Source organism: Polyodon spathula, chromosome 21 (genome assembly GCF_017654505.1).
Source record: "Polyodon spathula isolate WHYD16114869_AA chromosome 21, ASM1765450v1, whole genome shotgun sequence".
Lineage (NCBI taxonomy): Eukaryota > Metazoa > Chordata > Actinopteri > Acipenseriformes > Polyodontidae > Polyodon > Polyodon spathula.
Genome location: NC_054554.1, coordinates 22,136,525 through 22,163,165, shown reverse-complemented (window position 1 = coordinate 22,163,165; position 26,641 = coordinate 22,136,525). Strand labels below are relative to the sequence as shown.

The following is a 26,641-nucleotide window of genomic DNA, read 5'->3' as shown; positions in this document are numbered from 1 at the left end:
AGCATGTTTTGAATTGCATTTGAGAACCAGACTCAAAAATCACCTCTATTGCGATTTGAATATGAACAGACGACACATATCCCAGTCCCCAGCACCATAGCCCAGTTGAAGCTTTTATTTTGGTAAGCCAGAAATCAATGGTTTCCTTAGTTACCTGGGAGTTTTGATGGCAGATCGATGTTCCCATACTCCTTTGAAAACTGGACCTTGTGCTCATATGGACAGACAAAGCCTTTGTTTGTGAGAACTGGGAAGAAAGTCTTCAGTTTTGCGAGGCCCCGAGTGCTGGAATGCTGTTTAATGAACACCACATAGCTGATCACAATGTCTTCTGGCTTTTCCTGAAAAAATAATAATGTAGTTATTGTTTGCAAGCATGCCTATGTATGAAAAATAACACAGCATCAGTTGTGAACACTAGAGGATCATTATACCACCGTCATTCAAATAAAAAAAATAATCTAGTCCCTGAATAAGGCTGTAAATCTGTTTAAATCAATATACATGTAAAGTGTTTAAATACCTCGTCGTTTACCGGTTAAATGATTCATAACATCCATATTTAATAAAAGTACTCTTGTGACTTATTCCAATGTTAATAGCTTTATTTTCACTCATAATTTAATACTGATATATATATATATATATATATATATATATATATATATATATATATATATATATATATATATATATATATATATATATATATATATATATATATATATATATATATATATAGATATATATATATATATATTATATATATAGATATATATATATATATCAGTGATATATTCATTTCAATATTCAGTGAAATATTCATTTAAATTTTGAAAGAATATTCTAACATAAAAAAACCTTTTTTATGTTGCCTCCTAATTATAATGTAACCATCACCCTAAACCAAATTAACAGTGTCATGGTATATGTTTTATTTTTATTTATATCCTATATATATGGTCAGTACTGATGTGCACAACGTACACTCCAGCAATCTCTTGCTAATGTGATAACCAGATTATCAGGAGCTTGTCCACATTGACCTTTATTTAACACGGCGTGTTAACAGGAGTGGTATTAAGCAGGTTGAACTGTAGTGTCTTGAGAGAAGATCAGCTACCTTCCAGTATCCGTTCTTGAGGATGGGCAGTATGTGCTCCAGGATGACCTTCTCTGGTTCCAGGTCATGCACGTCCAGTTTTTTTAGAAGCTCTTTCACTTGGGAGTTGCTCAGTGGATCCAGGCACTCAAGCAATTTAGGATTCACTGTATTCAGATCTTTATAAATTGCCTCCAAGCCTTCACATCAAAAGAGAAAGAAAAAAAAAAGACCCAGTTATGCTGCAAACAATGTTATTGTTCTCTGCTATTCTCTCCCTTCCAAAGTTGTTATAAAACTCTGATTCTCATGAGGTCAATTAATCCCTTAGCTGGTTAAACATGTACATGTTGCATTTCTTTGATCATTTTGCCTTGAAAGTTAAATTGTCCCCACCCCTTCAATTCTTTCATGTAATTAACCTGTCAGCTGCTTCCCTTATTGACGGACATGTTTTGCAGCCAATAACATGACCCCGAATGTTTGCTACAAGATGTGTAAAACTGTATGTTTAAGACCTATGTAGTGAAATTGTATGATGAAGTAGTTTTATGGAATGATTTTGTTAGCTACAATTAATTTAAGGTGAAAGTATCAACTAAGTCTCACTGCTCCACAAGTTGTTTAAATAAAAAACAAAAAACAACAAAAAAAATACCATCAGCTGGTTTACACAAGGCTAAAACGAACATGAACACGATTTTTTTTAATATCCACAAATCTCTTAAGAAAAAAGATGTTTATAACTAAAAAACAAACAAAAAAAAACTTCTAGCCTTTCTTTGAGAGGCTTAGGTGACATTTACAAAAGACACATCTATCGTTTCTTTTACGAAACATAAAGGAACTGCAATATTCAAGTGAATCAAAGCCACATGCAAATCAACTTTCAGCCAAACAGTGAGTCAGAACTAAGTAGCATTATTATTAACTACAGCCTGCAACAATACAAATATTCTAGGATTTCCACTTCAAAGGCAGTATTTCATTCCTACTCAAGGGTCTCATTATAAGCTTTACTTAGTACAAGCATAAAATATAGTAGCACAATTTAACTAGATAGATTGCCCCATTGTCAGAGGAGTGCAGGCAATCCGTTGCATCACCTACACCTCTACATACATTACTCATTGTTATGCAACACCCAGTCACTGCTCTCCCATTGTTTTCTACAGAGGCCAGCCCTTCTGTTTTACTGAAGTGGGATAAAATGGTCAACAACCACTCAAATCCCAGTGGTTCTGCATCTCCAGAAAATGAACACTTTTATAAGACTTGCAATTAGTTGATATGCGCTTCAATTGCCAAACGACGCAACCAATCAAAGATGAATATTAATACATGGTTGGAAACTCACACATAGTCCAGTACTGGGTTTCAAGAGTGCCCTTGTTTACAAATAGTGTTGAAATTACCAGGTGTTTGGGCATCAGGCCTCTGCTAAATCTGCTTAACTGACTTTTCACTTCATGAACATATCTCAACTGAGTCTTTAGGTTTACTTTTAGGAGAGGTCCATGGAGCAATAGCGTTGGAACATTATATATAAAATAGGATCCTGGCTCCTTTATTCTTCCATGAAACATAAATGGTCCAAGACCATTTCTCCAATATTGTATTTTATCAAAGTAAATCAGTAGCCATTAGGAATGAACCCTGCAAGTACCTGTTTGAGCATTCTGAGAATCGCAGAGGGGGAAAAACACACCCAGGCTGTTCAGAGACACCATTCGCCCGTCGGCCAGAGGGATGATTCGGATAGATTTCAGGACCTGCAGCATGCTGTCCACAGCTCCATACTCCTGCTCAAGGCTTCGGAAGTTGCACACCAGCAGTTTTGCAATCTTTTTCAATGAGTCATCTGAAAGAACACAATTCCTAGTGTATACTGCAGTAATAGATCCATTCTTGTCATTGACCGTTAGTGCTAACCAATAGCTTTAGCAACATTACTGGTCCCCCTTTTATTGTACTGAAAATCTTCTGGGTTTTCATTAATTCCTTCATATTTTAAATATATAAAAACGACAGATAAAACTTCTGCTTATTTTTTGCTGTAGATCGCATGTTCTGATTGAGGCAAGAGTTTGAACACCTGCAATGCTTAGGTACCAGGAAGCAGATACAACTTCAGTCTATAGACATCGGGCATTGTGCCTGAAATATCTGCATGTTACAAGTTACAAGCAAAACCCAAAAGATCGTCAACAGAAGACAAGTAATAATATCACTAAGGGGTAAGAAAATGGATATTAAACCTTCAGACAGCACTGAGTAAGGGTGTATAATAATGTAGGGTCCTGCCTAGATCAATAGATTACTTCCTAAAAACATTTGCAATGCTGTTTTTGCAATATTTTATACTGAATTTTTTACAACACATCCAGAAAACACCTTTCCTTAATCCAACATTTTGAAATGGAAATGACAGAAAAGTTCTGTTTCCATATAAGGTTTAGTATAGAAATATGATGTCTGATAATCTTTCTCCTTATACAGTACCTTCAGCTTCTAATGTATTATCGTATATTCATTACCATTGTATGTGCCGTCATCCTCAATCATCTCTTTGGCCATGGCAGAGGTGACAGTGGTGATGTCACTTCCTGTAAGCCTGTGCACACCTAGCGCTGAAATCAGAGAGGAGGGGAGTGCTGACTGCACAACTGGGTTCAGGTAGGAGAGGTTGAGGTGTCTGTGAAGCAGCTCTGGACAAATCACCTCCTGCATCAGCACATCCTGAGAAACAGCGATTTGTGAGGGCAATTTAAACTCGATATTGCCGTCTGAAAAACAAAAATTAAAAAAAAAAAAAAGTTTTTAAGTTGAGTAAACTCAGAGACTTCTAAAATGACAAAGGTTTCATCTTGTACACGCCACTTAAAATATATTACTTTTCATATTTCAAGCAGTTTATCAGATACCACCTCAAGTGTACCAAATTCGGGGGAGGTGTTTCCTCCATTTGCAGTTGATGATAATACATAACCACAGTGATAGTGTCAGGGCAGGAGTCATGCTGGGCAGGCAAAAGCGCTGTGTAACCAATGCCCCGCCTTGTGTGAAAGTGTCTGAAGGCAGTATAAGTGCCTATTTCGATCAACTTTGACCTAATTTTTCTGGAGGCTGGCCTAGACTAGAAAAGCAATATCCTTGAAGTATATTTCAAGTGCTTTCCAACAAGACAGAATCAAAACCCCAGCTTGGTCCACCTGACCTGAAATGATACCAATGAAAAGCAGGCTGCTGGATTAATGTGTAAAATGATTTACCCTAAAATGCACCCTGTATTGACGGGAACCTATTTTACCAACCTTGATCTTCCTTAGTGGGCAAGCAGGCCTTTCCTTTGAGAAGCTGAATGATCTGTCCAGCAACGGGCTTGAAGAAATCAAAGATCTCGTCTGGAAGAGGAATGAACTGCAAGAACTCACAGAGGCCCTGCAGACCCTCGAAATCCGGATGCTCCTGTTAAAAGTTTTGTAATTGTTACCAACTGGTAAAATATACCTGTATTTGCAAGCACTATTTTATCCAGGTGGTCCATTATCATCATCATGTTTACCAGTCATATCATTCTATCAGAACTCTTGCAGTGTAAATTAACTACAGAAATATAATTAATTAGCGGTCTGCAGTTTGGAGTATAGTTATCATCCCTATACAATACGTAGTGGTGTTGAGAGTTAAATATAATGGTCTATTGCTGCTTCTTTAATTTTAAAACTGAATCTTCCACCTGCCAACACAAAATCACAGGCTAAGGAATAAACAAACCACTTACACATCACAATTATTTTTTTCAGCAACAAGCACACACAATATACTGTCATAATGTTGTATCTGCTCCACTGTACGTCCTGTACTTTACAAGCTCCGGTAATCATCAGTCCCAACTATCTGTTCACTTACTGTGAAGGTGTCCATTGCGTGAAGAAAGAGCTGAGCGATTTCAGAGCGAAGCCATTGGTTCCAGGGGCTATCACGGTCAACATCTTCACGGGATGAAGGGATGTCAAAGTCCCCTGCAGAACAGCAGCAGAAGAGTCAGAGGGCAGGGCACGATTGTCATAATAACCACAGTGACATTATCAGGAGCTTGTCCCCATTGAGAGCCATTATATTCTGGCAGGGTCTTTTTAATGTGGTGATAATAAGCGGAGGATGAAATTAACAGCAGTGACATTACGAAAAATCTCTTACCTTGGATGATAAAGCGGAACCCAAAACTTCTCAAAGGTAAGAAAGCGAAGACGGGCTGTTTCTCTGGTTGAAGTTTAAAACCGAGAGTGTTCCCTCTTTCATTAATTTTGAAGGCAAGTGCCAGTTCAGTACACTCAACATTTTCTTTAATCTACAAAAGAAGAAGAAAAAAAAACGAAACATTACATGAAAGGAAGCACAATTTCAAAGCAAACCCTTTCTCATCCAAGTCAAATTTTCCTTTGATGCCAAATGTAACTAGCAGGCTGAAGCGATAAATTAAAACAAGTGGGGGAAACTTCATACAAGATTTACAAAATGGATGGAAGTTAGAAAAAAAATCAGCAGACTGCATATAAATAAATCAATAAGGCCCTTCGTTGTTTAGTGACATGTTCCGATATGAGAAACCTGTATTTTATTCCTGGATCATGCAAAAATAACTGAGATACGCTTGCCAGAACACTTCTAAAAGGGACATACTAAAGTCAAATGCTTACTTTTCAGTGACTGCATTCTTCTTCCCTGAAGCAGGATGTACTGCCTGCCTGATGTCATGTGTAACAATTGATGTGTATATTTTTAAAACATTTTTATTAGGTTTCTCTTTTGATTTTCAGTTTGTATATAATCTTTAAATTGGGGTTGAGTTATTATAACTTCTCTCTATATCTGCCTTTACTTGGCTCCGAATAGCTTTTAGCTTAGGTAGAAGAATCTTAAGTGTCAGGACTGAACTGACTTCTTCATTAACCCACATGCAGCAATAAGTTCAGACTTGATCAAAATCCCCTGTAGATGCAAACGTCACACTTCAGATATGTTTGCATATATCTGTAGAAGCGTTGACCCAATTGTCATGAAACTTGGTAGCAATATTGCTTAGCATACGTTATTGAGAATATCAGAATCTGGGGATATAGAGGGGTGTCTGCCTGTCCGTACATCTGTCTACCTGTATGTTGCACTTATATTTTTTGCATATATCGGAGAACTGCTTATCCAATTGTCATGACACTTAGTAGTACTATTTAGTAAGTTATTGAGGGTATCAAATCAGAATACGTCAAACTTGCATTTATGCACTGATCTAGAGTGCTTCTTACAAATTGTGAATAAGCATTTCATTGCTAATTCTTATTCTATGCAATTCTGTAACACTGCTGATATATGTCATGGTCCTGATCGCTCTAATTTTGAATGTATAGCCGTGGTGGGGTTCTACGTCACTGGCATATTGGTTTGTCAAGCCTTCTACAAGAAATGGTACTGGGTCGAATTTTCCAGCTCTGGGAGCTGGAACAGTAAGCCTACAACAAATGCAGTATCTTATCTGACTCCTACTAACTTAATAAGCCTGTATTACTTTAGCACTTTATTGTCCAGTTATTTTTCTGGCAGTGTATTCTCAAACCACTTGCAGCAACAGAAATGAATTCACTATATAGGATGCAGCTCTTGAGTTAAAAAGAGGATTTTATTTTTTTTTCAGTTATGACAACGCTACAGTAGAACACTTATATAAACAGAACAAATAAACAAAACTGTTGTTTGGAAAAGAATACTGCTGCAAGTCCAAATATTTGAAATGTGAAATATTCCACTTCCATTTGTGTTTGTAAGAGCCTATTTGCATTTTTCGGAGGCTGGAATGAAGCAAGCAGATTGTGTGCAAATCCCCATGCTTAAAAGAACTCGATGCTTACCTTTTTTGTTGACAGACTTCTCTTCACTACCAACCAGCGCTCCACTCCGTCTGTGTGATGAACCTCCAGCACATTGTTGCTTAAATCTTTCCGGGTAATCGATAAGAACCGGTTATCAATCTGTTAAAAAACAAGCGGTATTTTCTTTGCCTCTCTGTAAACCAGCATAGATGACCTGGTGCTTTCAGCTTTAATTTAATTTGGGAAATGTTTATATAAAAAAAAAAAAAATGAAATAAAATCATTCATTCATTACTATATTTTCCATATTTCTGGGGGTTGGGACACCTTTCTAAAGGTCGTAGATATTACAGAAGATAAGGATTCACGAGTACCACTTGCTGTTTTCAAACAACTGAGTTCTTTGAGTAAAATACAAAATAAATTTTAATTTGCGCTGCGTATCAATAAAACTAACGCCTTTACTTCACCGGTTTGCATGCTTGAGAATATTATATTATAATTGAAATTCCATTTTTGAGATTTGAACACACCTTCCATGTGGAATGACACCTAGACCAGGGAAACTAATTTCACACAAGACTTTGCAGACCTGTGCCTGACTCACAGTGGCAGGTTTTGGTTTTCAATGGTTTACCTGATTGACAATGGAAATGGAGCGCAGCCGGTGAAGAAACAGGAGCAGGGAAGGGTGGACATCGTGAAACAGGTTTCGTGTCTGGTGGCTCTCTGATCGCAGGGGAAGAATGATTTTTGTTGTCCAGCTGTTTGGAAAAAGATGAAACAGAAACCAATTTCTTTGAACCTGTAATTAAACCTTTCCATACTTTCCACAGTAAATTACATTGTTTACTTGTCTTGTACAGTACAGAAAAAGTCATAACATATTCATACAATGTTGGAATATTGAATGTTTTAGAATACTGTTAAAGGTATTTATAACAGATCCCAAATCTATAATCGTCTATATTCCATTTTCAATCAAATTAGCTGTTAAAAAAAAAAAAAGTATTGGGAAGATAAACTTGTATTGGGCTAATAACAAAATATAGTAGTTAACAGCTATGTATTATAAACAAACTATAGAATTTCATTAGGATACATGCACATTTGAACCTGTGGTTATGAACAGTAAAAATATTAAAATAGTAAACATTTGAATACAAACAATCATTTAAAAAAAAAAACCAAAAAACAAAGCAAAGGAACAGGAAGTATCCAAAAACAGATAAACTTGCAGTTTTTTTTTTTTTTTTACCACTTTAGGGGCACTATGCTGTTATAGCCCCTAACCCTAACAAAATATTAAGTCACAACGCAAACACCCTGTCTGAAAAACAATACAAAAGACAGGATGAGAAAATGCAGTAGCAGCACACAGGCACATTAACGTTACGCAAATAGCAGCTTCAATTCAAAACACATACCTGCTTGATTGAAGTTCGGTGCCGTCCAGTTCCAGGGGCCTCTCGTTCTCAAGCCAGTGAGGCAGGATGTATCCCATGGGGCCACTGTTCTTGTCAAAGCAGATGTGGAAACCATTGGAATGAATCTCAGGGATGTCAGTGACTTTAAAAACGGATTTGAAACCGATGCCCTTCTGACCTGTGAGGAAAAATATATCATGTTCACAATAACAAAGGTAAAGCCAAAATAACACCTACTGTCTATTCATAAAAAGCTGTAACTTAGCAAATGCTCAGGTTTCTTATAATGCTGTGTTTCTTATAATCTAAACTCGGAGGCACCTTAAAGTGTTACAGAAGCCCCTGCAATGTTTACAAGAGAGACATAACTTTACCTTTGCTGTATCATGTGTGGTCCCTATCATAGCAATATGCTTTTCAATATAATCCTGATTGTTCTGATGCTGAGATTTACACATAATGGGTAAATCAACCGAGGCATACCTTTTTTCCTGCTTTTACTCTTTTGCCAGATGAAAACGAATTTACTTTCTAAACATTGCAGTGTATCCAGTTCATACTCCCTCCTGCAACAATTCTGGTGCTCTGACTGAAATGAGGGGCATATTGTGAGAACAGAAAACCAGCACTGTTGCAGGAGGGAGCGTGTTCTGGATACACTCCAATCCTTAGAAGAATTTTTTTTTTCTTCTCCTGAGGAACACGCCAGAGTACATGTTGAGAAATGTATTGCCCACTTGATTTATGACCCATGATGTGTGAATGATGTGTGATAAAAAATGTCAACAGTCAAGAATTTATTAGAAAACATAATGCTGTGATACATATAATGCAGGACACAGCAAAGGTAAAGTAATGAGTTTCTTATAAACACTACAGGGTGTTCAGTAACTTTTGTAAGAATGCAACATTATCAAAGGAACAGAAGGGATGACCCTTCTTAGCATTTATACCTACTAGGTGGATCTAATTCAATACAACAATCTAATTGGTCCTTGGCTTGGTATCTTACCTATGTAACCATATGTGTGCTTCCCCTTAGTGCTTCTTCCAACATCACAGATAGCTCGGATATTTTTTTCCTCAAATCCACACTCGTTGTTCAGAATGGTGACGCAATCTCTCTCGACCACAAAAACCAAGCTGGGGTGCACACTGCCGTCCGAGGGATAACAGTTATCATCAGCATTCTAAACACAAAACACAGAGGCTCGAGCATTAGTTGTTTACACACCACAAAGAGAATGATGTTCAGTAAAAGACACTCGCTTGAAATAGCACACACTGTTAAAAATGTAATTTTGTGTGGTAATAATATACACAATGGTAAGGTTACCTTGTGGCTGGAGTGGTTTACATTTTATAGTATTGGTAAAAAGCAAAACTAGTGTGCAAATTACCATTTATAATTTAGAAAGACTATTACAACCTTGCAGTATCTTTAAGACAAACGTTCCCCAGATCTCTTTCTTGATCTGTTTTTTAATGCCCAAATTAAAGTCCTATAGTTAACATGTAAAGTATATTTCCTGTTGTACAGTTACAAACTCGGTGTGCAAAGTACAAGAGCAATGCACTGAATCGTGTGTTACAAAAGTGACAATAACTGATGATATTTACAGACGCTAGACATTCATGCAATACCGAGTTATCTTGGAAAAACAGATATAGGCTGGAGCCTAGCATTAAGAATCAGACGAGGACTAATCAATACATAAAGATGGGCAAAATACAGTAGGACCACGGTACTCAACACTCGGCCCGCAGGCCGGACACAGCCCTTTTAATATCAGTGGCCTGAGATTTGAAGTATGTCTAAAGGGATGAGAGACAACCAAAGCACTCCATAGCTTTTCTCCCAGCTGTGAAACACATCTGGAAAGTGATTATGTTACAAATATACAATCTCATAAAATCTGACCTCATTTAATGAAGAAAAAAATGCTGCTTTTTAAAAAAAAAAAAAAATTAAAATTATTCTCTATCTGCTGGTTGTATTCAATTACACTGTAGGCAGTTTCAGACACACGCTTTCTGGTTGTACGCAATCAAGGTTTATTTTCTTGACCAGCGACTTCCTTTTTTCCCCCCAAGTTATACGATCTTAAATTTCTTAAAATAAAATAAGTCTGTTTAAAACTGTTAATACTGAGTATATTGGGGGCTGCAGTAATTTTTTCCAAGTCATCCATATTTGTAAATTCTAAGATTCAGATTTGGTAATAAGTGTTAGTTAGTATTTTCACAAAACAATTCCTACAGTAAATGTGCGATTAAAATTGGAATTTGCATTTAAAAGTATAGATTGGCAAATATCAGAGCTGTTTCCTGTTTGGCGAAAGATGAAGAAGTTTTAATTTTGACAGAAACCTGATTATTTTATGTCAGAACTAAATATTCAAGTCATGGGTTATGCTTTTTTGAAGTACTCTCAGAACACGCTGGTATGTTTCTCAGTGCTGATGCAACAATAGTGTAGCTACAGAAGCATATTGCAGCCACCTAAAAAAAAAAAAAAAGCAGCTTTCGTTATTACAAAAAGTGTTGTCACAAAAACAAAAAAAAATTTTAAAACAGAAAGTGCTTTGGCATAAAATTACAACAATAACTTTTCCTAATTACCCAGTGAAATACCAGTTACAGCTGAACAGTCAGCTAAACAGGAAAGGCAGATCAGTCAGAAATTGTTCACTTTTATTTCAAACTTGGCCTTAGTCATTGACAAATATTGCAACGCTTGAGTCATTTAAATGAAGTTTTGCTTAGTATACCCACTTTACGAAGGATCTTAAGATCAAATAACTTGTACCGTTGGAAATGTATTAATTTTATTTATTTATTTGACAGGGACAACATACCATTTTTAACATCTATGACATGTCATAAGATATATTGCACCCAGATTTAGCTATGAGCTAATTTTCATTGTTAAATATTAAAGTCAGATATGCTTGAAGTAGCACTGTTCTTATTGGCAGAAACTGTTATAAATGAATGTGTCTCAAATGCATCCAGCAGGGTTTTGTAGTAACTCAAGACACAATTCAATCCCTGTTCAGAGACTTGCCTTTCTTTGCTGCACGGATTACACTCGCGGTTTTTATTGGTCAAATTGAGGTCTGATGTAGGGTGGGATTAGCGGCAGGAATCGCAGAGACTCGATTTTTCATTGGTCAAAATTATTATTTTTTTTTTTTTTTCTTGTTTTGAGGAAGAGAAAAAAAAGTGCAATCCGTGCATTGCAGTACTTATTCACACCTACATCAGTTATTAAGGCAGAAAGCGACTGCCACAGTTCATAAACATTGTAAAGGAGAAAAAAAAAAAACTCAGCTATCCCATTAAAGAGGGAAGCATTTGTACATAGTTATTTGAATGTACTCAGCATCTGTAAAGGACCATTGCCAAATAGGAGAAATATGTCTGGGTATGTCCGGTGTAATGGAATTGCAGTGTATGAAATTTTACATCCCCGTCAGAAAATGCATGCCACACTATTATGCTGTTACTGACGTTACAACATTTACCCGGAAATATGCACCCACTACAATAACAAAACATTTAAAAAATATTAAAATATTGTAAAGTAAATTTTTGAAAATGTTACTGGTTTGTGTTTTTAAGAGCTGAAGCAGCAAAAGAAGACTGTTGCTATACTACTCTTGTACAAAGTTAATGATCAACAGAAACACTTTGAATACCCCAACAAATCAACTAATTAACCCAGTTTGAAAAAAATATTTCTAGTAAAAAAAAAGTCAGTTTTCTAATACTGTACATAACTCAATAACAACCTTATATTAAAGATAGCATTACAGTTTTGTAGCTGTCTTTCATATATTTACTCTAACAAAATATGCACGAGTGTTTAAACATGTTCCTAGAACAATTTATGCTATTTTCAGTGATGTCTGTTGTAAGTGGAAAGGCTGTAGGAACTATTAGCAAGATCTGTATCACTTTTTCCTCAAAGTTAGACAAATACTTTCTCACACACTTCTTTGCGCTCCTGTCACAGACAGCCTCTGTATGGCTTTGCACCACAGACCCCCCTCTCACATCACACTCACACATGAATCAATAAACCATAATACAGGTCACCACAGTAATTTACCACAACAACTAATTCCCATGAAATGTAAAACCTGTGTTTAATTATATAACAAACCTTTCAAGGAAAACATAGAACTGAAGCGATGAAGACTTATCTTCTGCTGCTTGGTAAACCTTTCTCTGTGTGTGTGTGTGTATATATTAGTTGTATACACTTTTTATATTTTCCATTGTATGATTATTCACAATATAACACAACGTCAAACTAGGCTACAATTTCCCCAAGAATGAGCAAATACAACCGGCAATGCAGTATCAAGCTATATGTGCTTACACCATTGGTTGGTTCCTCTGTCAATCATACATCATACATACATTGACTAATGACTCAGCAAGTTTTTTTTTTTTTTTGCTTGGTAACCTATTTTACACAAAATGAGCCATTATTTTTTTAATAATTTATTGTTTTATTTCAGGAACAATTTTGTGTTATGTTAAAAATGATTTATTTCTGGACATCTAGAAACCTGGCTTTAACACAGGAGGAAGGCAGAACATAAATTCTGTACAATTATTTGGGAAATTAAAAAAACTGACTTATAACATGTGTGGCAATATAACTATTTCGCTAGTTTAAATGATTTGACAGAGGCTGTTCTTAAGGGGATATAATAATTAAATAGACGGGATGAAAGAGTGAGGTAGGGACTACTAATAAGAGGCACAGATTACTAAAACAGGTATTGTGCATTCCCATATCCCCAAGGCATGCATTTTTCTACGAAATGAATGTTCTGATGTTACAACGGCCCGTAAGAACTTTCATTTATTTGTTTGTTTCTTTGTTTTTTAAAAATTCTGCCCTCATAAATTTCTGGATTTTGTGCCATAAAGGAGGTAACAAGAAATATTCTATAAATATTCTTCGAATTGTAATTTGAGGAAGACACAACTTCAGCCATCTTTATTCTGAATGTTCAAGTGCATTATCTGCTATGCAATGAACTTGGCGCACTACATTTAAGATAACAGCTGACAAATCATTAGTTGTGTTTTTACTCTTTCCCTGGTTCAGTTTAGTTGATTTCATGACTGTCAGGTACATCTCAATAGTGCAATCACTAATATAAACTGTATAATACAAAAGCTAATGAAAGGCAGGAAAGTGTAAAAGGCTAGCTAACATGAAGACAGATCAACAGTTACGATAAATATAGGACCTCAGGGATAAACGCTGCCATTCACCTTTCATAAGCACTAAAATTCAAATAAATAAAACATTAACAAATTAATGTACCTGAATGAGCTCCAGCACAAAGTGTGTGTCTTTGCTATACAGCTCGGTGGACAGTCTCTCCAGACTCCTTCCTAGTCGATTCTGATGAACCTCCATCAGCTTTTTCCCTTCTTCATTCAAGAGAACCCCACAACCAAATTCGCTTTTTCTAAAAAAAAAAAAAAAAAAAAAAAAAAAAAATAAATTTATAAAAAAAAAACAGATAGTTTACTCCATTTTTTATACATAATGGGATTTTGATTGGAACAGAAATTTGCACCACTCCATTGAAATGCATCCACTTCTTCACTGCCAAGATGTTGCTGTATTAAAATGCCAATTTGGTCAACCTTCTGCTATAGTCTTTGTTTAAATATTCACTTTTACCATCAGAAATATATTAATACAATCTAAGAGAAACCATTTTTATGCAGTGATCAAATAGATTTTAAACAGGAATACAGGGGCTGGATATGGTCAGCTCAAACTGCACTGTCAATTCCAACTTTAAGCAAATTATATTGTAAGGATTGATTTCTAGAATGTATTTTTACACATTTGTAAAGGTTATAATTACTTGTCCTATTTGTTTTCGAATCCTATGCGGCCAGAACAAAACCAGTGGTGGCCAGTACGTTGATCTCGAGACAAATCAGAAAAAGCACTAGCATATAAGCATACAACAGTTTCTGTTATGGTTGATGGAGAGCCTTCTGTGTCGTCCAGTAGCACAGATGAAAATATCCCAGCAGTTTGTGCATATGAGACTTGTGCGAACGTACATTTTAATTTAGGTGCATGTGTCGACTATGAAAAAAAATATCAAGTTTATTTTTTATTTTTTCAGCTGAAAGTGTGTATGAAAGTGGGCAGCTGGCTCTTTGAGCTAATACATATATATATATATATATATATATAATTATATATATATATATATATATATATATATATATATATATATATATATATATATATATACACACCCTGGTCAGATCAAAATTCTCATGTACACTGGGAATGTAGTCTACTGGTGTCCACTGCCCACTGTTAATCAAACATTAAAAACTACAAATCCCATACCCTGCCAATTTCACAGTTTTTTATCAGTATGATGGCTACTCCTTTCCAGACAGTTTGAAAACTTGCCAAACTAAGATGAGAAAAATAAGTTTCAAAAGAAAACCGTGATGAACTAAAATTCAGATATGCTGGCGTCTTTACAAGAAATGAGCAATGAAGGCATGTCAGAAGATGAAAGCGAACAGGGAACTTCAAGAAGGGCTATGTTACTTACAGTGTGTTCACAGTTGTAAGTAACAAAAGAACACACAAGTTCAACCAGCAGTGGCTAAAAGATGTTCCCTGGCTTAAGACTGACAACGTTATAAAAAAAAAAGAAAAATTTGCATGTTTTGTAAGAATGTAGTAGAACTGATGGCAGGTAAGACTGCATTTTTAACAGGAAGCCAGAAGTTCAAACGTGAAAATATGTTAAGCACAGTGCTTCAAAACGGCACTCAATGTGTGGAGAGGCAAACGCCCAGAAACGTCAGCCAGACCATCCCACTACCATAAACAGTCAAGTAGCACATTCTGAGGAACACACTACCAGGCAGTTAATCATTTAAGTTGGAAAAAAAGTTGTCAATTTTATTGATGCAAACGTACTGAACTGTGTTAAGTATGTAAGCAAGGAAGGAAAAAAGATTTAATAATAATTTTTGTGTGTGCTCCAAAAATTTTCAGTGCGTGCCTACATTTTTTAACTTAGGCACACATGTGCCCAAAAAAAAGTTAGCGTAGAGCCCTGCCTACACCAGGTTTCAAGATGAAAAATGCTGGTAAGTTTTTTTTATAACTACCTACGCTTAATATAAAAAATCCTTTGTGCATTTGTTCCCTTTTTGTTGTTGTGGTCATTTTGTTTTATTATTGGCATCTTATGTATTGGCCCGTTGAGATCCACCAAAATGGATTGCAGTGTTTAGTGTATTGGCCACCACTGATCTATACCATTGACAGATCTGGATACCACCGCCATTCAAATCAATGAAAAATTGAATTTACAAATAAAAATGAGAAACTGACCTGATATCCTCAATAACAGCTCTGCACTCTTTCTCTTTTCCTTTAATGTCACTGAGTTTGGGCTCGCTGACTCCACCACTGTCCACATCTGCCAGGTCCCCTTCTATAGAGCTGGGATCCAAGCTCTCAGATTCCTGCTCAATGGACTCGCTTGCTAACAAGAACTTCTCATCCTCATCCTCATCTTCATCTGGAATTCAAAAGGAGAGCCACTACCATTATAAGAGTTAACCGGGGTACATTTGCCCAGTCATTTTACAGTTTTTCCTATGATTATACTGTGCACTTACCTATATGCTTTACTATACTACAATAAAAACTTTAGAATGCTTACCCATGCCTTTACTACAGTATGCTTTATAACATTTTGCTATGCTTTTACTATGATATAATGCAGGACCTACACTTCATCAATAACCTACACTTCATCAGCAAGTTAGTGCTAGAATGTTGTTGCTCATCCTCTGGTGCCTCCACCTGCTAAGGTAATATTTATTCCATAGCAGCAGCAGCACTGAAACAAGTTTCCTTTACCTGAGCTTGGTAGTGGAGCATCACTGTCAGACTCTGACTCAGATTCTAAAGACTCAAGATCAAACTCCTCGTCTTCACTGAGGGCCACCACCGAGGACCTGCTGCTCTCTGAGACTGCATCCTGAGGCCTGGGCTGTGAGGAGCAAGGGTGTCAGGCCCATTGAGGAATAAGAAGCATAGCATTGTGGGTATACATTAACTGCATTGTAGCTGCACTGCGCTATGTGCAGTTTTACCATGATTCTCTACACTTTATAATGGTTATCTATACAGTGCTTTCACTGTACTTTATTACACTTTGATATGTTTTTAGTTAACTTTTGTAAGGATGACTTTTGTTAATTTTTTTTAATACATGTATTTACATTCTATTTTATTTTAGGAAAATAACATAATTGTGTGCATTTTCTTTTACAGAATCCCCTTTTTTCAAATAAAAAAGTTAATTTCTTACTTCTTTGTTTTGCCTGATTTTAGTTTATTCAGTTTATTATATATTTGTTGGATATTTATGAGTTGGGCTTTCTGTGAAATCCCCCTTCCAATTTCAGTGTTCTTGTGAAAAAAAAATAAATAAAAAAAAAACTTGTTCTGTCAGACAGATGTCTTTTACTGAGGCTGCTGTGTGGTTATTAAGCAATGTATAATTAAAGACCCTGAAGAAACACATTTGCAGTCTACTGTTTTAATAATACAAGAGCAAGTGCGTCACATCCCCAGTGAAGAATGTGAATACAAAGTTATCAGGATGATGAAAAAGTTGATCCCCATGACCTACATCTACAGTTATGTAAAAATGAATGAGTCTCCTGTGACACTTCAATACCTTTTTCGTAACGCTACAGATTGAATTTACTTTTTTTTTTTTTTTTTTTTTTTTACTGCATCTCATTTTGGAATGACTGGGCGAAATGCAACGTTCAGATGCTTCAGCTATTTAATTCAGGCTTTAAGTTACCTTCTTTATACAGCGTACGTGTTTCATAAGAATAACTCACTCATGACGATGGCTATAAACACCCTCTCGCTGCCTTTGGCGGATGGATGGGTATCTGTCAATCCTTGCTCATGTGCTATAGTACGCCGTAAAATGTTCATGGAATATCCTCTGTATATCAGCTTACTGTACAAATACCCAGCAATGCTAACCTTGGAAACCTTTGATTTCACAACAGGAAGCTTTGGTGGGCTGAGCTTCATGTGAAAGTCTTTCACCCACTCAGTCACGCCCTGTAAGATAGCCATCTGGTGTAGCCGGTTTTGGTATTGGGTGCAGGACTTGGCCACCTGTAAAAGGACAATCTTGGAGTTTGCCTGTCCAACCACTCTGGAAAAGGGATCAAGGAAGACCTGAAAAAAACAGACCAAACATTTACAGATATATAAAAGCAGTTCTCAATACTACTTTTAGCATAACGGTACAATATAAATGTATGATAGACTGGAAGTCCAGGTAGAAACATTATAATAACCTCAAGCCCTTAACAGCAGAGTTCTTGATGTTCAACCTGGTGCACATTGCTTAGTCTGGTGTCATTCTGGAAAGAACGCTTCTGTTTTTGCTAAGGCTCCTCCTCCAAAACCATCTCACAAACCCACTGGGGTCCTTAGCCTCCACTGAGCTATACCACTGTCTCATGGCATACTTCGGTTTTTGTTCTCTGAAAACCTATTTACCTGATGTTATTACTACTGTGATGTTTAGGAAGGAAAGATCCACTGTAATGTAACAAATGGCTTCCAAATCTAGAGGGACGTGAGCAGGCTTTTCAATCCAAATCTCATTTTTTAACCTCTGGGTTCAGGTCACACGTTAAATGAGTTTGGTGGTCTCAATCTGGCCCCTAGAGCAGGGGTGGCAACCCTGGTCCTGGATTGCCACAGACAATTCTGGTTTTTGTTTTACCCAAGCCCTAATTGAGGACACAGACTGAATTAACAGGAGTCTTGTTTAACTTTAACAAGCACTAAGTTCATTACACCAAGAGAAAAAAAAAAGAATAAATACTACTGAGACTCCTAATACTCAATATAGAAGACACCTATCACAGTACAGTCACTCTTCTAACACCACGTATAGGGACTATTCTAGAGGCAATATTGTCATTAAACCAATGTTTCTTTCAGTAGCCTCCCTCAGTTTCCACAAGACGGCTGTGAGTAATTACAAGTTGGCAAACTGTAGCTTGAAGCTATTCAACTTGCTTTGTCAATGAAAGCCTTTGAACTGCAAACTTTAAATTAGTCATTCCTTCCCTCACAAAATGAAGTACTGCATCTAGTTCAGGCTTCAAAACCTGTACCAGGGAATCAAATATTACCTGCTGCAGAAGGGATTTGCAAAGTCTTGTTGGTATTCTGATGAGACAGTCAAGTATGAACTTTGCAGATATGTTCAGCGATGCTGCTTCTTCATTTATCAGTGAAAATTCTGTTGATCAGAAAAATAATTTTAGAGAATCACAGTCTGTCCACAAGTATAGATTTAACAGTTCCTACATGCACTAAATCGTTACAGAACCCTCTGCAGTGTTTATAAGAAACGCATTACTTTACTTGTGTCCATGTTGCAGAAAATCCTGACTGTGTTGATATTTATTTATTCACGCATCATAGGTAAATCAACTATTTTTTTTTTTCTAACCATTGCAGCGTATTCAGATCATGCTCCCTCCTGCAACAATGCATGTGCTCTGAATGAAATTAGTGGCGTGTTGTGGGAACAGAAGAACAGCATTGTTGCAGGAGGGAGCATGATCTGAATGCACTGCTGTTTAGAGAGAAATTATGTTTTCACCAGGTGAGGAAATATTGAGAAACGTATTCCCCAGTTGGTTTAAGTCAGAAATATGTTTCAAAATATAACACTGCAATACAGCACAGGACACTGCAAACATAATGTAATGTGTCTCTTGTACACATTGCAGGGTGTTTTGTAACACTTTGAACATCCAGAGAAAAACTGAACAGAAAAAAAAGGCCTGTTCATTTTAATGAGTGGCTCATTAGTGCAGTCACTGACACACCAAGTCTACTTTTGAAATCTCCGAAGCAAAGCAGCCAAGACTCGCAGGTACATTTAATTAGCTACTGATTTCTTCTTAAGGAACTAAATAAATGAAGTTGCATTGTAAAACTGGGAATCTAAAAGATCTGTTTTAAGAAAATGAACTGATTCATGCCTGTACTGCATCACTATCAGCAGCAGTAAGGAACAATTAAATGAATCATTCAGTTACTGAAAAAACTGATTATACAACATTTGTTTAGTGATCTGACAAAATATTTCCAGTATATCTTTCCTATTATGTACAGCTATCACTTCCAATATAAAAGACACACATGGTTTGGTAAATGTGTATTTTATTTTTAACAGTATTTTTATAGCGAAAGTCAAATGCCTTTTGTACTCTTTCCAGCACAGTACTTCATCATGAAGGTATACAATTGCTTTAATTTATTTCCTTTACAAGAACTCAGACTGGCAATAGCTTCACGCTCGATTCACCTTCCAAGTACTAACATCGCTCCTTATGACTGACATGTTTGCAGTGTTGACTGCATTCCTGTTGCCTCTTGCGTGGGAACGCAGTAAACCTGATTGTGTGTGCAGTAATTCTGACAACCATGTCTAACCTACCTTCCTGACCTCCAGCAGCTGCAAGGGATGTTTCCATGTGATTGGCCAAAAGAGCAATAGGAGCATTAGCTATGCCGTCGGCAATTACCAGAGAAACCAAATGCCCTGCAGTGCCGACTGGGTCCAAGGCCATAGCTGCTTCAGCAAACAGCTCTACACTGGTGTGGGTCGTGACTCGGAGCAACACCCCTGGCTTCACCTCCACAGCAACCAGGTCAGCAAGTACCGCCGTGCCTTGGGAACAAGCAAACGTTCATTTTAAACAGCAAATCGAAAGTATTTCATACTTTTTGCATTGTAATAGCACCAATGTAGAGGTTACATTGCGTGAGATCTAATATTATAATAAAGTATGCAAAGCTGACAGACCAATACTATACTAGAACAATTTTGTTTATTTACTTACATTTATCTACTGAATCTAATGTTTTTTAAAAATCACACTTATTGTCTTACCTCTTCCTTGCCAATTAATCTGGTTCAAATTTTCAAATTAAAAACAAAAATATTTGAACAAGATTCCGCATAACATTTTTATTATGCAAGGAGAATTCCAGAGCTGCTCCACTTTTTTCCTACCTTTGACATTTTATATAATAAACCTTCTTAACATATTAAATTTAAATATTTTAATTAATAAAATAAATAACTATATACTTCAGAACGCACACAAACTCCCCAAATGTAATTTCAGAATTGCTTTAATGTTCTATTTCTACTGGTATAATACAAAATGGGAATACAGTGTAAATGGAACATATTTAAGTTTCTGGAAAAGCTGGCTTTCACAAAAACAAAAAATAAAAATAAACTTCATTGCGTGGGACATCCTTTCAGCTTGAAAAAAGATGCACTCCTTTAATTACTATCTTTTGAATTCATGCAACTACAGTTTTAATTTTACTACTTTCTCTGACAAGCAATACATTAGCCTAAATGACACCTCAATTAAATAAAATATTTTAAACATGTTGCAGATATAATCTGGAAGGAAATATATTTCAGGGTTAAAATGCAATTGAGCCATAATAGATTCTACTTCTACTACTGGTCAGAAGTAGGAGTCTACTAAAATAGCATTAAATTTACATATTTTTCACGGGTAGGTGGCGGAATAAAATTAGGATTTTATTAACATTTCGCAGACCTGTTTGAACATTTAATAAACCTAAGTAAACAGTATTTCAGAACACTATAAATATCCACTGAATGGATAGGAAGTTAAGGCAAAGCTTTGCCAAGTTATACAGATGTGGAAATCGATAAGAAACAGCCTTCAAAACTCTATTACCCAAAGGCATCTCGCATACTTTAATAAAGGCAATACGTTCGTTGTCATGTTATTTGTAACATTCAATAATTTATTTTATTAGTACCAAGTCAAAACACAGAGAATGTGGCTATTTGGGTCTAAAATTCCAACTCCGACAAAGTAAGCAGCAGGTTTCCAGTTTGGATTCTGAAAGCTGTTTATTTTACATTCTGTTCAGCAGCCTCTGTAATAGCCTTTTGTTTAATGTGTGATTCTGAAGCTAAATAGCGATCGATGGTATTTTCTCCAAAGGCACATTAAGATATGCAAAACAATTACCTCAATCTGCACGTACAGTTTCTTTGGGAAATATCTTTAAACGATCATCAGCCGTCCATTTCTACTATTTTATCTCCAATGCTGAAAACTAGATTTTAGCAACCTAAATCAAAACAATGCAGCACCAACTTTGTCCCATCCACTACTGCACAGTACAGGTTTGTTTGTTTTTTAGTTAAGTGCAATCAATTCACACCAGAAGACGAAGAAATAAAAAAGGGCTATGTACAGAAGAAATTACATAGTTTGCGTTGCAAGCATTGTGCAATAGTTCATTTAAACGAGGTTTCTTTTTTATTTTCTCTTCGTACTTGTCAGGTATACATTGGCCCCTAAATGAGGTGAATTTCCACGAAATCGTGATTTAGGTAGACCCCTAGTCATAGGCAAATACTTTTGGTTTTGCAAGCAAGTGCTTTTAAATGATATTACAATATGGATAAGGGATTTCAAAAGAGATCATAATCCCTGGTTAGGACGTCAAATGTTAGAATCAATCAGTCAAACTGATTGATTGGATGTTGGTATCCTAGTAAATACAGTGGCTCTCAAAAGTATTCACCCCCCCCCCCTTGAAGCAAGTTAGTGAAAAATAAAATCTACAAATTGTTCGAAATTAATTACAAATCTAAAACAGAAAATAATTGATTGCATAAGTATTCACCTCCTTTGCTATGACACACCTAAATAAGCTCTGGTGCAACCAATTGTCTTTAGAAGTCACATAATTAGTTGAATGAAAATGTATTGGTGAAAGGGAAATACATTTTTATATATATATATATATATATATATATATATATATATATATATATATATATATATATATATATATATATATATATATATTTCACTTTCACCAATACATTTTTACCTGGTAACTTAAATACTGAAATGTACATAAAATACACGAACATGCATTCAAATACTATTTACTACTGCTACTACTACTACTACTACTAATAATAATAATAATAATAATAATTCTCTGCGTCTATGCTATTGGTCCTTCACCTCTAATTTATATCTGCACACACTCCCCTCTACCAGATATAGCCAATCCAATATAACATCATGTAACCTTTGCTTGACCACCGTACTTGTTTATGATAACCTGAAGAAACTTGTTTTTCAGCTTTTGAGAAGACACTCAGATTAGGCCATAGTTGCTACAGCATAAGTTGTTGCATCAGTACCATTTCAGACCTCTCCCACACCAACATGGCTGAGCCGTAGGAAGTGTCAGCTGAGGAATATTCTAAAGTTGTTTCCAATATGTATAACAGGGTAGAACACAGTGCAAGTTGTGCCATGAGAAGCTTGGTGAAAAAACATTCAACCAGAAAAGGCATCTGGAAAGACATCACTCAAGTGCTTATGGCAAAATACTTCAGGAGCAAGCAGGAAAGAAAAAACAGCAACCTCTGCTAATCATTTTGCACTGTTGAATCGCCAGCATTCTGGTAAGAACAGAATTATTACTTGTTGCTTGATTTCCAAAATATGCTTTGCTTAGTGATATACAAACTATAGGTTGAGATAGATACCCTCTTAGTTCATAAGCAATACATCTACCTTACAAGGTATCAGATATCAGTTTGCATATAAAAATATGCACAGGGCCTAGAAGGTTATTAATTTAGTAACAAACATGCGTTGTTGACCAGAAGTGGAATTTGACTGCAACATGCATTGGTTGCATTCCTGCTGATACTGGGGAGAACATTGCCTTCTCAGTGCAAAACGTTTGACTCCTATGATTTAACGCATGTTACTGAAAGTGGTGCCAGTGTTGTATGTGCCTGCCAACCAGCTGAAACGGCACCCTTTTTTAGCTCATACATTGCATCTCTGTCTGCAGGAGATTATTTTTCCCAGACAAGTGTTACAAGAGGAAATATCTGCAGTGATTGAACAATGTCTATACATAGCCACACTTTTTAAAAGGCCACCTAGTGCTTGGAATGCATATTCAAAAGGTGTACCTGGTTCAAACTGGATCTAAACCAGTGAAGATTCTGAGCGACTGCATTATAAGATGGAAATCAAGCTTGCTAATGATTGAAAAGGTGATCCAACAAGCGGAGCAGTTTGAAATTGCAGCCTTCAAATTGAAGACCAGCACTAAACATTGTTGCGGAGGAGAAGATGCTTCTGGGAGAAGCGAGTCAGATGCTGAAGCCATTTCAGGGAGCAACTACAACTCTTTCTGGGGAAAAGTACCCTACAGTATTTCTCACTGTGCCCACAGTGGTTGGAATTCACAGAGCACTTGGCAAGACTGAAGTGAAGTCTGAACCTGGATCAAAGATGATCTCAACAAGGTTATCAAGCTTCGAGAATGACCTTCATTTTCAGATGTCAACATTCCTGGATCTGTGGTTTTAAAAGCCATCTTTTCAACAGTCAGCAAAAAGAAGCTATTATAAAAGGTATGTTTGTTGCATGTGAAACTCCTGAAAGGGATCCAGTTCCAGCCAAGAGAGCATGTCCATGTGGTGGTAAGATCATCTACCAGCTTTCTGACAGTAGCACAGGAGATGATGACTTTGCAGTAACTGCATTAGACAAGTTAAAGGCGTATGCAGCTGAGAAAAGAGAGAACCTTTGGACTCAGGCCCTTTGGATTACTGGAGGAATCGTATTCCTTGCTTTTGCTAGCACAACTGCCACATTGTTTCTTTGTGTGCCTGCAACATCAGTGGGATGTAAAAGACTGTTCTCCAAAGCAGGGGATTTACTTACTGACCAAAGCACAAGGCTAAGTTCCACAAATGTTGAACAAATAGTATTTCTGAATTAAAATTTATCTTTGAGCCAGGACTCACAATAAATTAGATTTTGTAGGAATTTGGAGCAAATGGTCTCCGTCAGCTCTGGAGCCAGCCTGGATCTGGAGCTGAACCACCCAGAGCACTGCCAACCCTACTGTGCACAAACAGCTTCTAGGGTTTTCCTAGAAAAATCTGGAAGGAACTCTGTGTGAACTTTACGCACATTTATGCTGAATATTCGCTCAGTCTCTGTATTACTGTGGGGTATTATCAGTATGGTTAGCATCACCATGACCAACGATGCAAACTTTGGTTGGCTTGTTGCTGGATAGCAGATCCTCCCTATCTTGTACCACACGTTATCTGCCCTGTCTGACCAAAGTATATCTACTGGAATGTTCTCTACTTGGTATGCAGCAAACTAATTTTCCAAAAGATCCAGCCTGTCGTCTGATACCAAGTCAAATCGACTGCCAAATACAGCAGATGCCGCTTTTTAGCAAGCTGTCGGTTCCCAGCAAAAAGCTGTTATTAACTGAACGTGGTTACTAAGCGGAAAGCCACATTTCCAAGTGTCTGTATACAGAAAAACAATGTATACTATAGTTGTAGAAACAGCGCACTGAAATATACCTCTTGGTTCATTAGAGTGTTAAAAAATAAACATGAAAAACACCAAATACCAGAACAAACAACTGTTTGCTAATACTACACAGATGTGTAAAAGAAAAAAGCATACACAGTACTTTATTGTATACATAGTACTACAACAACATACTATCAATATCCTTAAATACGCTCTTGGTATACAGGACTTGCACTTAATAAAGAAGCATCATTTTAAAACTAGTTGTTTGTCCAATGTGTTTGTTTTTTTACGATTCCATAAGTTTCTAGTTTCTGCTACTGTGGAGGGCGGCTTGCATGTAGTTTTGTAGTCTTGGTTGGCATCTCACTAGACTTGGCTTTATGAACTACCATGCTGGGACCTGATTAAATGCAGAACATACATATTGACCGTTCATTAATGACCATCATACTAAAATGAATACATAATGAAAGGATTGTATATACCTTTGTTTACTTTGCAGAATTCCACTAGTGCAGGTCAACGCAGCAGCAATCTATCAATACACTTGCCTAGACTGAAGCACCTACAATAATTTACGGAACAATAGGGAAATCAACATTAGTACCAAAATACAATCGGGTGTGTAGTAGCTGAGCTGGAGATTTTTTTTTTTTTTTTAGTGATGTATTAATATGGTTTGATAAGTTGTTGCCTAAATCAACAAAAACACAACTGTGACCACAATGATTTCTAGATGCACATGAATGAAACCTACAGGGAAAAATGAATTATTACTAGTGCTTATAATAATTTTTTTCATATAAATAATTACATTTTCATATATGTTTTACATATAAAGTTATTCTTAAGCACACACCTGGTGTTCACGTTTCACTATCTTCCTTTACTGTTTCATTTCAACTGCTTGTGCTGTTTGCCTATGTCTATAAGGAGCTCATCGATTCGTGCTGGCAATCTGTTTGCAGACGACTGTGCCGCAATGTGAATTAAATGACAACGACAACACCGAACATGGACAGATTTGTTCTCCATTTTCACAAAGGCAGCTACAGCCGAGTCTCAGTGTCATTGCAAGGGCAAAAAAATTACTTTTCAAAACCGAGGCCTGTTCACAGCTCGCACAGCTATACTTGGAGGCAATTTTGCTGTCAGGAAAACCCGACTTTCACAAGTGCAACTACATGATCTGCAACGTCAATTTTGCAAATTGTGCTCTAAAATAAAGTTTGTAAAAAGAGTATTCGCTTTAAGCACGTCATTTTCAATATTTGCTTTGAGGAAAAAAAAAATCTGATCTGTTATCTTGAGCTGCCCATGTACTTGTTCCGTGATCAGGTTTTCACTTGGTCATCAATGTTGTTTATTCTGCCTTGTTTCACACTCAAATCACACCTGCAACAGTACTCACAGTAGGCATGGTGCTGGGACATCTTATCCCCTTTTCACACTGGGAACACTTGTAAGTGTGCCGATTACAGTACACTTACCAAGTGTGCTCGGCGCTTTTCAGTGGAAACCTCCTCGGATCTTTTCTCTTTCAGACTGGATGTGTGCCGAGTACACTTGGAAATGTACTGAGTTCACTGCCACCTTTTCAAGTGTATCGAGAACACTTCCCTTTCACATTACACATCTGCAATTGTACTGAGAACACAAAAAAACAGCTAATAGCTAATAAATAGCAAATAAAACAA

General features: G+C 36.5%; 1 protein-coding gene across 4 annotated transcripts in view; it reads right to left on the bottom strand.

The window, feature by feature from the left end:
• The window catches only part of LOC121296096 (protein NO VEIN-like), an 83,765-nt gene that overhangs the window by 31,388 nt on the left and 25,736 nt on the right, over nucleotides 1-26,641 (bottom strand). For all 4 annotated transcript variants that reach the window (XM_041221292.1, XM_041221293.1, XM_041221294.1 and 1 more), the window contains 17 exons: nucleotides 19,991-20,224; nucleotides 18,672-18,781; nucleotides 17,500-17,700; nucleotides 16,351-16,483; nucleotides 15,817-16,006; nucleotides 13,750-13,897; nucleotides 9,412-9,589; nucleotides 8,400-8,577; nucleotides 7,610-7,736; nucleotides 7,012-7,131; nucleotides 5,306-5,456; nucleotides 5,015-5,127; nucleotides 4,417-4,570; nucleotides 3,640-3,888; nucleotides 2,769-2,963; nucleotides 1,124-1,302; nucleotides 155-341 (listed from right to left, as the gene is read on the bottom strand). In XM_041221292.1, coding sequence (XP_041077226.1) covers nucleotides 155-341; nucleotides 1,124-1,302; nucleotides 2,769-2,963; nucleotides 3,640-3,888; nucleotides 4,417-4,570; nucleotides 5,015-5,127; nucleotides 5,306-5,456; nucleotides 7,012-7,131; nucleotides 7,610-7,736; nucleotides 8,400-8,577; nucleotides 9,412-9,589; nucleotides 13,750-13,897; nucleotides 15,817-16,006; nucleotides 16,351-16,483; nucleotides 17,500-17,700; nucleotides 18,672-18,781; nucleotides 19,991-20,224 — 2,847 coding nt within the window. The remainder of the gene's footprint in view (nucleotides 1-154; nucleotides 342-1,123; nucleotides 1,303-2,768; nucleotides 2,964-3,639; nucleotides 3,889-4,416; nucleotides 4,571-5,014; nucleotides 5,128-5,305; nucleotides 5,457-7,011; nucleotides 7,132-7,609; nucleotides 7,737-8,399; nucleotides 8,578-9,411; nucleotides 9,590-13,749; nucleotides 13,898-15,816; nucleotides 16,007-16,350; nucleotides 16,484-17,499; nucleotides 17,701-18,671; nucleotides 18,782-19,990; nucleotides 20,225-26,641) is intronic.